Below are 14185 nucleotides of genomic sequence, written 5' to 3'. Positions count from 1 at the left end.
CTTTGTTTCTTCCATAAATCTGTGGCCCCATTTTGAAACAAAGCTACAGGGTTTTTGTTGACCTATCACTTGTGTCAAATTTTTGGCTGCAGCCAAATTGATTTGATTAGCTTTTCCCTCTCTCTCTCTCTCTCTCTCTCTCTCTCTCTCTCTTTGGCACTTGGGATATTTACAAACATGTTGTGACATCACAGAAAGAGCAGGAAATGGACATTTGTTCAAATCATGTAACAATTAAAAAAAGATTAATGGGCTTAATCCCAATGGTTGAAAGGTAAAAGGAAAGGGTTCACTTGAGACTCATTGGTAGCATTTACACAAAAATTAAGGCCAGTTAAAGATCAAATTATTGCAATTTTAAAATGTGCCGATCTTGGTTAGCCTTAACTCTAAAGAACTCTTATGATTCAGTGTGTTGTGGAAAATTTAAAAAAGGTTAATTCAAAGGTTCCCTCTGTTGTGGGAACACAGTGTTAGTACAAGGTACATGGTTGTTAGGGTTTGCCATTGTAAACTACCTATTGTAGTCTCTTGTACTATCACTTTAAATATTTTGGGCTGGTTCGCCATAAGAGGGCGCCAGTACTCCTTCCCTCAATGATGCTTTAATGCTCATTCGCTTTTGCTTTGCCTTGAGGGGGGAGTGTATTTGCTTAGTGCTTATTATATTGGATGGCTTAGTGCTTGTTATGGATTGTTTCTGTTTTGTATATATGTAAACAGTACTTATTAAGCATAACTAAGTCTGTGTCTTTTTTTTCTTTGGCTTTACCATACATCCACACTCTGTTAAAATTCTCTGCTCAGTGTATGTCAAAGGTCTCATAGCCTAGCTATACCGAGACATACCAACACACAGAATTATGAGATTTCTTAACCGAGGCTGGGCTCCTATGACAGACTACAATAGGATCCAATCGTTGTAATGCAGAATCTTGTGAGAATCCAGTCATTCTCTTCACCGGTTGTGTGGATAGGTCTTCATACCAGATCAACATAAGGTTTCTTTGGGTGTTATTGCTTTATACATGAACCCAGCCATTTCATTAAGCTAAGTTCACTGAGTTGAGTTTTGCTAACTTGATCTGGGGTTCAGTTTGTTTGTTTGTTTGTTTGTTTGTTTGTTTGTTTGTTTGTTTATTTATTTATTTATTTATTATTTAGATTTGTATGTATAGGCAAAGATGGAGATAAATCCCCAGGCTTTCTGGAGTTGGAACCACATTAGGAGTACAAAGCCACTCAGGGTATAAATGGCAATATCTTCTTCATGTTAATGGGATAGAAAATGGATCCCCAAAGAATAAATATCTCATCGCCCACAATTTTAAAACCACCTAGGCCCCACAGACAATATTTAAAAATAAAATAGGAGCGGGACTTGGAAATACGTCCCTGTGCCCCCCAAAAAGGAGATAGAAGTAAGCTGCACTGGGAGAGATAAAAAAAAACTTGGAATGGTGAGGAAACCATGCTTTTTCACCCAAGCTTCTCTAGAGCTTCAAGACCAGTCTCCCCAAAATAATCATTATTAGTGAACTTTTAAGTATATTTCTGAAAATGGATTCACTGTGAGCTATTTTAGCTCATTCTTTTTAATACAGATTTTGTTTTTATTACTTTTTTGGGGGTACACTGCTCTGGACTCATCCTCAAGGAAGATAATGACAGTAATTATAATATGCTATATCATATAGTAAAATGATTTTTTTAAAATCTGCCCCACTCCTTAAAGCAAACATTTTGCAAAGAGCCAATCTATTTGCTCCAACTGTGAAATATATATATATATATATATATATATATATATATATATATATATATATATATATATATATATATATGTTTTCGTAGATTTTCACGGGTACAGGTATGACAGTCTTGGTATATTCGGGTTTCTTCCCGTGTAGGATTTAGAAATTTCTGGCGACGTTATGACGAGGTCCCACTCGTCATCTTCAGGCTGGTGCTTCTGTCCTTGTTGTGTTCGCCCTAGAACAAGGACAGAAGCACCAGCCTGAAGATGACGAGTGGGACCTCGTCGAAACATCGCCAGAAATTTCTAAATCCTACACAGGAAGAAACCCGAATATACCAAGACTGTCGTATGTATGTATGTATGTATGTATGTATGTATGTATGTATGTATGTATGTTTATTATTTATTTATTCATTCATTCCTTCATTTATTAGATTTGTATGCCGCCCCTCTCCGCAGACATATACATGTGTTCAAAATGAATTAACCTTGATGCTACATATAATTATTTTGTATTTTGGCTTATATCTAGCCTTTTCTCTAGGATCTCAAGCTGGCCGACATGAGTTGAGGGAAAATAACTGACCCCAAATAACTCAGTGAATTCCTTTGGATGAGAATAAATGTGATCTTGGATCTTCCAAGTCCTAGTCCAAAGCCTTAGCCACAAACAATGTTGGCTACCGAGTAACAGAGGTATCTTGACTCTCAACTACATGCACACTGAAAATATAAGTTTCTTGCAAACATACAACTCGCCCAAAACTTACCATAGAGTCTAAGGCTGATACTAAGCTGGTGATAACTTCGTCTTTTTGAGAGAACACCAAGTGCCATTGGTCAGGTCTGCAGTTGTTAAGAAGCCCATCGGAAAGCTTCCCCAGCAGCGCCATGATTGCCTGAAATAAACAAGAACCAACTATAGGTTAGATGAATCTTGTGTTGCCTAGACATCAAAACTCACAATAGAACAACCAGATAAGTTTCCGAATGTTATACACTGCCCTGTTCTAGATTGCTGTTCAAGCGTTATGGTGCTTGCTGGAATTCAGAGTTGAAAATATGTTTATTTATTTATTTATTTATTTGATTTTTTTTTTATGCCACCCTTCTTTGTAGACTCAGGGCGGCTTACAACATGTTAGCAATAGCACTTTTTAAGAGAGCTAGCATATTGCCCCCACAATCCAGGCCCTCATTTTACCCACCTCGGAAGGATGGAAGGCTGAGTCAACCTTGAGCCGTTGGTGAGATTTGAACCGCTGACTTGCAGATCTACAGTCAGCTTTAGTGGCCTGCACTACTGCACTCTACCTGCTGCGCCACCTTGGCTCTTGTAATGTTCTCCCACTCAATCTATCCCCGGTTTTGACTCTGCCCAAAAGCATTCTCCAAAACTGGTACCAAATTGCAATTGTTAAAAATGTGCTACAAGAACTTAATTAAACATTTAATTGAACATAGTAACTATATTAGCTGGGTTTCTATAATTTAAAACAAATCTAACTGAAATTTCATTTTCACTTGGTGACTTCTTATAATATAGCCTACCTGTTGGCTACTTAAACATTACTGAGAGAGTAGGCTTGGGGGAAAATAATTTCATAGCACTATTCTGTAGAGAGAAAGGTTGTGAGATTTATTTATTATTTATTTATTTATCAGATTTGTATGCCGCCCCTCTCCGTAGACTCGGGGTGGCTAACAACAATAATACAATGTAAACAAATCTAATATTTAAGTTAATTTAAAAACCCCAATTTAAGAAACCAATCATACATACAGACATACCATACATAAATTTTATAAGCCTAGGGGGAAGGGAAAGTCTCAATTCCCCCATGCCTGACGACAGAGGTGGGTTTTAAGGAGCCTACGAAAGGCCAGGAGGGTGGGGGCAACTCTGATATCTGGGGGGGAGTTGGTTCCAAAGGGTCGGGGCCGCCACAGAGAAGGCTCTTCCCCTGGGTCCCGCCAAACGACATTGTTTAGTTGACGGGACCCGGAGAAGGCCAATTCTGTGAGACCTAACTGGTTGATAGAAAGATTACTTCTTTCTCTTGCCTTCAGAGAGAGGATAAACAAACTGCACCCATCACCATATCTACGATAATAATTAACACAAGGATCTCCTGGATGCTGGGTCTTTGCAAATCCACATTAGAGCCAATCCTTAGCCCCATGGAATTGTGGTCTGCAATGAAGATAGCGGCTTTGTACCCAAGCTGCAGAGATACAACTGTCACACAGAGCAGAAAACCCATAAGCCAAGTGACACTTACTTCAGAATTTCAAACTGTTTTGCAATGATTACTCTGCTTGAATTCAATTGTTCCTCTTCTTCCTCTGACCCATAACAACCACTCCATTGTCATTCTCCTGCAACTATCTCCTGGCCCCCAAACACACTTCCTGTTGCGCAAGATTTTTGTTCATAAGCAAGAACATGCATTTAAAAAAAGAAAACTAAACAACTCCTTGCTGCTTCCAATGGACTTCTTCAATCAAGTTCTCCCACAAGTCATTAACACCCTCGAAAATGTCCAAAAATACTTCACCAGAAGAGCCCTTCACTCCTCCACTCAAAACAGAATACCCTACGAATCTAGACTTACAATCCTGGATCTAGAAAGCTTAGAACTACGACGCCTTAAACATAATCTAAGCATTGCCCACAAGATCATATGCTGCCTGTCAAGGACTACTTCAGCTTCAACCACAACAATACATGAGCACACCTAAGATTCAAACTTAATATTAAGCGCTCCAAACCTGACTGTAAAAAATATGACTTTAGTAATCGAGTTGTCGAAGCATGGAACTCATTACCTGACTCTGTTGTGACATCCCCTAATCCCCAACATTTTACACTTACTTTCCACAGTTGACCTCTCCAGATTCCTAAGAGGTCAGTAAAGGGCGTGCATAAGTGCACCAGCGTGACTTTCCGTCCCCTATCCTAATGTCTCTCCTATAATTCTCTATATCTCTTTCTGCCATTCCTATATCTTTTCTTCTATTCTTCTTATATATCTTATCTTATACAGTGATCCCTCAATTTTCGCGGGTTCAAACTTCACGAAACGGCTATACCACAGTTTTTCAAAAAATATTAATTAAAAAATACACCGCGGGTTTTTTTCTATACCACGGTTTTTGCCACCCGATGACGTCATACGTCATCACCAAGAGTCACTTCTCTCTCTCTCTCTTTCTCTCTCTTTCCTGTCATTCTCTGCTTCAATCATTTTCTCATTTCTCTTTTTTCTCCCCTTTTTCCTATCATTTCTGTCTCTCTCTCTACCTTCCACTCTCCCCCTCTTGCTCTCTCTCTCTCTCTTTCTCCTTCTCTCTCTCCCTCTGTCCTTTCTATCTTGCTCTGTCTGTTGCTCTCTCTCTGTGAGAACGCCTGCCCCGCCTCTCCTGCAGCCCCCTCGCTGACAGCTGGGACAAAAGCGCTCTCAGCTAAGGGACTGCAAGAGGGATGGGGCAGGCATTCTCAAAGCGTTCAGAGCGGCTAATGGCCGAATGAGGAGGACGAGAAGCCGTAGCCGCCAGCGCTGCTGCAGGTGGACCCATGCCCCAAGAAAGCCGGTGAGAGGGGCAGATCGGGCGGGCGGGGGGTAGCGGTGAGGGGGCCGGAGGTGCTGGGGGGCGGGGGGGGGGCCGACATTCAAAACAATCTTTACTGGCCTCTGCACTTTTGTCGCTCCCCACCCCCCAACTTCAAGCCCGGCTCCTTGCGCAGCCTTGGAAAAGGGTGCACGGGGGTAGTTTTTGGCTGTCCATAGCCAAAAATTGTGTTTTTACTTCCGCATCTCTACTTCGCGGAAATTCGACTTTCGCGGGCAGTCTGGGAACGCAACCCCCGTGAAAATTGAGGGATCACTGTACCTATATCTTATACCTTATATCTTATACCTATATCTTTTCTTCTACCCTTTCATTGATATATTTTACTACAAGCATAGCCTCTGTAAACTTCATTATGTTTTCTTTTTTTGGGGGGGGGGGTGTCAAAATAATTAGATAGATAGATAGATAGATAGATAGATAGATAGATAGATAGATAGACAGACAGACAGACAGATAGATGATAGATAGACAGACAGACAGACAGACCCACCCACCCACCAGGAAGACAAAATAGTCCCTCTTGTTGCAAAGGAGGGATACTGAATTCCTAAAAGTAATAAAACTCTGAGACTGGAAAGGAGGAGGGGGGGGGGGAATCAAACAATCAGGAATCTGCAAATGAATCTAGCAGTTGGCTGCAAACCTTTTGCTTTCATTCTAATGAGATGATCTCACCTTTTTCCTAAGTCATGACCTTCTGAAAAACTAAGAATGGTGGAGCTGGCCGAAGAGCAGCAGTTCCTGGAGATCATTCCAGATGTCATTCTAACAAGGATGACCTTGTTTAGAGGCGGGGTGGCGCAGTGGTTAGAGTGCAGCACTGCAGGCTACTTCAGCTAACTGCTAGCTGTAGTTCAAAAGTTCAAATCTCACCACTGGCTCAAGGTTGACTCAGCCTTCCATCATTCCGAGGTGGGTGAAATGGGGACCCAGATTGGTGGGGACAATAGGCTGATTCCGCTTAGAGAGGGCTGTAAAAGCACTAAGAAGTGGTATATAAGTCTAAATACTATTGCTATTGCTAATACAGTGCTAGGAAAATGGCAGGACAGTCGTGGTGAAGTTGAAGGCATTAGCTTCAGCTTAGGCCCTAGGATAGGGTGGGATGAGGTTGATAAAATTGAACGGGTCCAAAGACAGGTTACAAAAATGGTGGAAGGTCTTAAGCATAAAACGTATCAGGAAAGACTTCATGAACTCAATCTGTATAGTGTGAAGGACAGAAGGGAAAGGGGGGACATGATCAAAACACTTAAATATGTTAAAGGGTTAAATAAGGTTCAGGAGAGAAGTGCTTTTAATAGGAAAGTGAACACAAGAACAAGGGGGCACAATCTAAGGTTAGTTGGGGGAAAGATTAGAAGTAACTTGAGAAAATATTATTTTACTGAAAGAGTAGTAGATGCTTGGAACAAACTTCCAGCAGACATGGTTGGTAAATCCACAGTAATTGAATTTAACCATGCCCGGGATAAACTTATATCCATCCTAAGATAAAATACAGGAAATAGAATAAGAGCAGACTAGATGGACCATGAGGTCTTTTTCTGCCATCAATCTTCTATGTTTATATGAGAGAGGATAGGGGATAGAAATAATAAGAATAAACATAAAAATAGAATGCTTTATTGACCAAGTGTGATTGGACACACAAGGAATTTGTCTCCATAAACTCTTGCTGTATATACAAACAACAAAAGAATCGTAAGATACCAATAGAAGAAAGTGGTAGAAAAGATGAGAAGGGTAACAGTAATACTGTACAGCCATACTATATGGGTAAATATCCTTAGACACAAGACAGTACTGTACTGTGATAATTAAGTGTGGCACGAGGGGAATAGCTGTCTTTGAGTTTAGTTGTTTTGGCATTAAAAAAAAGAAAAAATGCCTAAAAAATTTCTATATAGTAGATTCATATGTCCAAGAGACAAATTCAGAAATAACCATTTCTGCAGCATTGTTAGCCAGCTATCAACACCTAATTAACAATTAAAAGCTTCACACAACCATATAAATGCAACCTGTGGAACAGCCCAATACGCAAAGTGTTCAGAAACTTCCGATCGTGCAGAATGCAGCTGCAAGAGCAATCATGGGCTTTCCCAAATATGCCCATGTTACACCAACACTCTGCAGTCTGTGTTGGTTGCCGATCAGTTTCCGGTCACAATTCAAAGTGTTGGTTATGACCTATAAAGCCCTTCATGGCACCGGACCAGATTATCTCAAGGACCGCCTTCTGCTGCACGAATCCCAGCGACCAGTTAGGTCCCACAGAGTGGGCCTTCTCCGGGTCCCGTCAACTAAACAATGTCATTTGGCGGGACCCAGTGGAAGAGCCTTCTCTGTGGCGGCCCCGGCCCTTTGGAACCAACTCCCCCCGGAGATTAGAACTGCCCCCACCCTCCTTGCCTTTCGTAAAGCTCTTAAGACCCATCTCTGCCATCAGGCATGGGGGAACTGAGACATCTCCCCCGGGCCTATACAGTTTATATATGGTATGTTTGTGTGTATGTTTGCTTTTAATAATGGGGTTTTAGGCGTTTTTTAAATTATTAGATTTGTTCTTACATTGTTCTTGTTATTGTTGTGAGCCGTCCCGAGTCTATGGAGAGGGGCGGCATACAAATCTAAGAAATAATAATAATAATAATAATAATAATAATAATAATAATAAAATGCTATTGCTATAATCTGCAGAGAGAGTATTCCTGATGATGGGCTCTATCACCAGCCAAAAACCGTGGAAGAATAAAACTTTGTTCCAGGTGGACCATATTGGATCCTTCAGTGTTATCCCAGGACATGTATATTTGCCTTCATTTGCATAATTACTTCTATTTAACTAGAAATATAATCAATTTTATAATGATGGAAAAGCAATGACTAAAATGAGCTGAGTACACGCTCAGCTGGATATCCTAAAGTGATGAATGAACAACGGCTACTATTAACCTGTAATATGAATTTTTACCTTGAAATCAGACATGGGCTGCACTGCCTTACGAGGAATACAAATGCCATCCAATATTAAGAACAGTGACATCACATTGATAGTTGAGTGATGTCATAATCAAAACATTGACTTTCCTCCTGGAGCTCTAAATATCAATCAAATCCAATGGACACCTACACTGGAGGATTTTAAAGAAGAGATTGGACTGCCATTCATCAGAAATGACATAGGGCAGGGATGCCAAACTCAATTTGAGTTGTTGATCTTTGGGGGCTGGCTGGGCGTTGGAGGGGGGTGGGCATGGCCAATGCCATGTTTCCTCTTCACCCTGGGTAGATCGGACCGAAGCTACGTTCGCCCGCTGTTTCATAGAAACATAGAAGATTGACGGCAGAAAAAGACCTCAAAGTCCATCTAGTCTGCCCTTATACTATGTTGTGTATTTTATGTTAGGATGGATATATGTTTATCCCAGGCATGTTTAAATTCAGTTACCGTGGATTTACCAACCACGTCTGCTGGAAGTTTGTTCCAAGGATCTACTACTCTTTCAGTAAAATAATATGTTCTCATGTTGCTTTTGATCTTTCCCCCAACTAACTTCAGACTGTGTCCCCTTGTTCTTGTGTTCACTTTCCTATTAAAAACACTTCCCTCCTGAACCTTATTTAACTCTTTAACATATTTAACTGTTTCAATCATGTCCCCCCTTTTCCTTCTGTCCTCCAGACTATACAGATTGGAGCATTGCAAGCTGATTCTGCCTCCTGCCAGGAGTTCGATCCTGACTAATTCAAGGTCAATTCAGCTTTCTATCCTTCCAAGGTTGGTAAAATGAGGATCCAGATTTTTTGGTGTGGGGGGCAATAGGCTGAGTCTAGAAACCAGTTAGGGAGGACTGTAACATATTATGAAGCAACGTATAAAATCTAAGTGCTATTGGTATGGAGTTTTTTTGGAAAAAATTGGCTTCATGGTCCAGCTATCCTAGGCTAGAATTAAAATGGACAGCTGAATCCAAACTGTGTAAGATTTCCAGTTTGTGTGGATCAGGATTGCAAAAAGAGAAGAAGGGGTTTCCCCAAAGATTGTGTTCCTTTCAGAATTGAAGAAGCTTCTTGAATGAGAAATGAAATGTTTTCAAAGAAAAAACCAGGAAAAGGAGTTCTAATTTTTTACTCTTGTTCCAGCCTTGAACTGGATTGAGCTTTTCCTTCAGTAAAGTAATTTGTAGTTTGTGGACTGCATAAAATTCTTTATCCCTACTTGGGGGTCTGCAGCAAATTTCTAAATTTGCAGCTTCTTAATTCATGGGTAAGCCACTGATGGGAAATGTAAAATTTTGGTATTAAGTATCTGACAGTTCTGTGTTAGCAAAAACTTCAGAAGAGAAGGATTTAGGGGTAGTGATTTCTGACAGTCTCAAAATGGGTGAGCAGTGTGGTCGGGCGGTAGGAAAAGCAAGTAGGATGCTTGGCTGCATAGCTAGAGGTATAACAAGCAGGAAGAGGGAGATTGTGATCCCCTTATATAGAGCGCTGTTGAGACCACATTTGGAATACTGTGTTCAGTTCTGGAGACCTCACCTACAAAAAGATATTGACAAAATTGAACGGGTCCAAAGACGGGCTACAAGAATGGTGGAGGGTCTTAAGCATAAAACATATCAGGAAAGACTTAAGACCTCAATCTGTATAGTCTGGAGGACAGAAGGAAATGGGGGGACATGATCGAAACATTTAAATATGTTAAAGGGTTAAATAAGGTTCAGGAGGGAAGTGTTTTTAATAGGAAAGCGAACACAAGAACAAGAGGACACAATCTGAAGTTAGTTGGGGGAAAGATCAAAAGCAACATGAGAAAATATTATTTTAGTGAAAGAGTAGTAGATGCTTGGAACAAACTTCCAGCAGACGTGGTTGGTAAATCCACAGTAATTGAATTTAAACATGCCTGGGATAGACATATATCCATTGTAAGATAAAATACAGGAAATAGTATAAGGGCAGACTAGATGGACCATGAGGTCTTTTTCTGCCATCAGTCTTCTATGTTCCTATGACAGATATAAAACTAATCTTCCTCTGAATCCCACAGTTGATTTTTTTACTAACTTATTTTATTGCTTCCTTCACCCTTGGTAGTTGGGAAAAAAATTTTTGTCCCTACCCACAAGAAGATGCCTATCCTACCAGCTTAGTATACCTGCTATCAAAACAGGTAGATATAGTTCAAGCATGCTTAAATTGTACCATTGTGATTGGAGGCAGTCATATGGTTTGCTTAGCAAAAACTGTCTCAGGTTTCCCAGCAAGGTCAATCAAATCTTTTTCTTTCCCTTGGCAAAAAAAGCTTCTTTTTGTCCATCGTGTAGTTGGAAAGGACATTGGATCCCTCCATCCCTCCCTCCTTCCTTCTCTCCCTCTGAATGCTTAAAGCAAACCTTGACACCATGGTAGTCTGGCAAACAAATTGAGTTAACTGAGCTTGCTTCATTTTTATTCTGTAGAGAGGCATCCTGGTTTTATCAATCTTGCTTCATTAAAGACTCACTCTCCCTCTTTGCCCTCTCCTCCCCAAACAAAAACAACACAAAAAACTCTTCCTTTCTGCAATCTGGCTGCAGCTAGAATTAGGTTGAACCAAATCATGTCAACCTTCCCTTTTATTAATGGGGTCCATCACCAGACAGCCTTCAAATAGGATTTTACGGAACAGCAATTTAGCAGCCTCTCTATTTCTGATGTTCAGGCTGCCAAAGGCATTATTTATGTAACCAAACAAAATCGGAGGAGGGATAAGAGATGTCTGCAGAAAAAGAAGAGGAAGGAAGGAAAGATATACTGGTAGAGGAAAATAACACCTAAATAAGAGGATTCCTCCATTGAAATAGGCTAATGAGGATTGGACATATGAATAACTCTATATTTTATTTATTTGGTTGGTTGGCTGGTTGGCTGGCTGGCTGTTGCTTTAAGTTTTCATTTCTGTTTCTGGATAGTAGTTTGCATTCTTTGTACACTGCCTACAGCAAAGGTGGGCAAAGTTGGCTCTTCCATGACATGTGGATTTCAACTCCCAGAATTCCTGAGCTAGCATGATTGGCTCAGGAATTCTGGGAGTTGAAGTCCACAAGTCATGGAATAGTCAACTTTGCCCACCCCTGGCCTAGAGTATCAGTGGTCAGCCTGTTTATATATATTGTAAAATAAATAAAGTCTTTGTATTATTTATTAAATCTACATAAATTACACCTTTCATTCAGATCCTTTCATTCAGCCTTCCATGTCCTGCTTTTTCTAAAATAATGTAGCAAAAACTTCAGAAGAGAAGGATTTAGGGGTAGTGATTTCTGACAGTCTCAAAATGGGTGAGCAGTGTGGTCAGGTGGTAGGGAAAGCAAGTAGGATGCTTGGCTGCATAGCTAGAGGTATAACAAGCAGGAAGAGGGAGATTGTGATCCCGCTATATAGAGCGCTGGTGAGACCACATTTGGAATACTGTGTTCAGTTCTGGAGACCTCACCTACAAAAAGATATTGGCAAAATTGAACGGGTCCAAAGACGGGCTACAAGAATGGTGTAAGGTCTTAAGCATAAAACGTATCAGGAAAGATTTAATAAACTCATTCTAACCACCGGGCCAGCACAGCTCATTAGTGTCAATGGAGCTGGCAGCTGAATGTTGGGATCACTAGGCAGCATCTTGTGCTACATCCAAGGGCAAGCTATGAGCTATGGTGGTGCAGTGGTTAGAGCAGTGGTTCCCAACATGGAGCCCACGCCCCATAGGGCGGCAATTTCATTTTTAATGGGGGCAATTGGAACCTTGTTTAAACCAACTTAATGGCCTTTTAGGCTTCCTCCACATGAGTAGTTCACTTTTTGAATAATAAGAATTATATGTCATTGGGAGGGGGGAAGCTAAACCGAGCAAATAGGATGATTCAAATGTAGCGCTTCGTTTCACTGTGACTACCGTGGGAGACAAGGAAAGATCGGTATGTTTACTGTGTCTAAAAATGTTGGCAGTGGACAGCATGAAGCCAAATAAATCAAAGTGTCACTTAAACACATTACATCTCAGTCATGCTGATAATCCGCTTGAGTTTTTTCAGCGAAAATATGCTGAATATTGCAAACAATCATCCTGGCAGAGAGTTTGGGGGGGCGGGGGCTCAAAATGTTTACTTCTTTTTGAGGTGGGGCGTAGTAGAAAATAATTGAGATACTGTATACTGTTCTAGGGATAGGCAGCTTGGTGTAATAATTAAAGCGAACGGCATAGAAACAGGAAGACTCTGAACTTCATCTTAGACACGAAGCCAGACGGGTGATCTCGGCCCAGTCACTCTCTCTCGTCCCTAGCAAGAAAGCAAGGGCAGACCACTTCTGCAACTCTTGCCAACAAAACTGTAGGGACTTGTCAAAACTGACTTGAAGATACAAGAAATGGCTATGTAGATCTTCAAATGTGACTCTCAACGATTGACCTCTCCAGGTTCCTAAGAGGCCAGTAAGGGGCATATATAAGTGCACTGATGTGCCTATCGTCCCCTGTCCCATTGCCTTTCCTTATATCATATATCATATATATTCTCTCCCTATCTCTTATATCATATATATTCTCTCCCTCCCATCTACTTCTCTTCTTTTTTACTTTCTATCTCTTCCATATGTATTGTATATTGGACAAAGAATAAAGAAATAAAGAAATAAAGAAATAAAATAAATAAAATAAATTGCACCCAGAGGTTCACTGGTACAGTTCACAGAACGTTGAAACGTTCAGGTTATTCAATAGTTCACTCCCTCAACTGCATAAAGTTTCCCCCAGTTTGTTTTGTCTCTTCTGTACTTGGCGTTTAGGATGCATGTTGATATTCTACTTCTCTTAAAAGAGCTTGGAGGCCTTTCTAGAAGGAGAGACAGGGAACCTACATGCAGCCAGGAACCAAACCTGCCACGTGCATCCAAAATGGATTGCGAAATCATAGATTTTCAGGAACACTATTAGGGTTGGGCTATTTTGGATGTTTTAACAGTTGAAGCTATTTTCAAACTTTCAACATCTTTAAAATCTGCCCACACACCCACCCAAAACAAGGCTGAAGATTTTTAGTTCTCTCCTGGTGAAACTACTGCATCTCACTTTATCTGGTCCACATAGTCCGGATGAAAAACAAAGTTGCTGCCAACACCGATGACAGTCCAAGTAGTCTTACCCCTTGGCATACAATGCAATTTTTGCAGGAATATTAATACAATCAACTAGAACCTGTGATAAAAGGTTGTGACACAGAAAGCCGGATGTTCTCATCAGCCATTGCTATCTTCATGGAGTCTTCTTGGAATCTTGGAGTCTTGGTGGACAAGCAACTAAATATGAGCCAGCAAGGTGCAGCAGCAGCCAAAAAATCCAATGCAATCCTAAATTGCACTAACAGAGGGATACAATCCAGAACTAGGGAGGTACTAATACCATTCTATAAAGCCCTAGTCTGCCCTTATACTATTTCTTGTGTGTTATCTTAGGATGGATATATGTTTATCCCAGGCATGTTTAAATTCAGTTACTGTGGATTTACCAACCACGTCTGCTGGAAGTTTGTTCCAAGGATCTACTACTCTTTCAGTAAAATATTTTTTCACGTTGCTTCTGATCGTTCCCCCAACTAACCTAAGATTGTGCCCCCTTGTTCTTCTGTTCATTTTCCTATTAAAAGCACTTCTCTCCTGAACCTTATTTAACCCTTTAACATATTTAAATGTTTCTATCATGTCCCCCACTTTCCCTTCTGTCCTCCAGACTATAAGATTGAGTTCATTAAG

General features: G+C 40.6%; 1 protein-coding gene across 1 annotated transcript in view; it reads right to left on the bottom strand.

The window, feature by feature from the left end:
- The window catches only part of GTF2IRD1 (GTF2I repeat domain containing 1), a 224713-nt gene that overhangs the window by 123817 nt on the left and 86711 nt on the right, over positions 1-14185 (bottom strand). Inside the window, exon 2 of the mRNA XM_070735231.1 lies at positions 2530-2658. Within this exon, the coding sequence (XP_070591332.1) occupies positions 2530-2652 (123 nt within the window). The 5' untranslated portion in view covers positions 2653-2658. The remainder of the gene's footprint in view (positions 1-2529; positions 2659-14185) is intronic.

The sequence above is a fragment of the Erythrolamprus reginae genome, chromosome 1 (assembly GCF_031021105.1).
Source record: "Erythrolamprus reginae isolate rEryReg1 chromosome 1, rEryReg1.hap1, whole genome shotgun sequence".
NCBI lineage: Eukaryota > Metazoa > Chordata > Lepidosauria > Squamata > Dipsadidae > Erythrolamprus > Erythrolamprus reginae.
The sequence above is the reverse complement of the archived record's forward strand: the minus strand, read 5'-3'. Positions and strand labels throughout refer to the sequence as shown.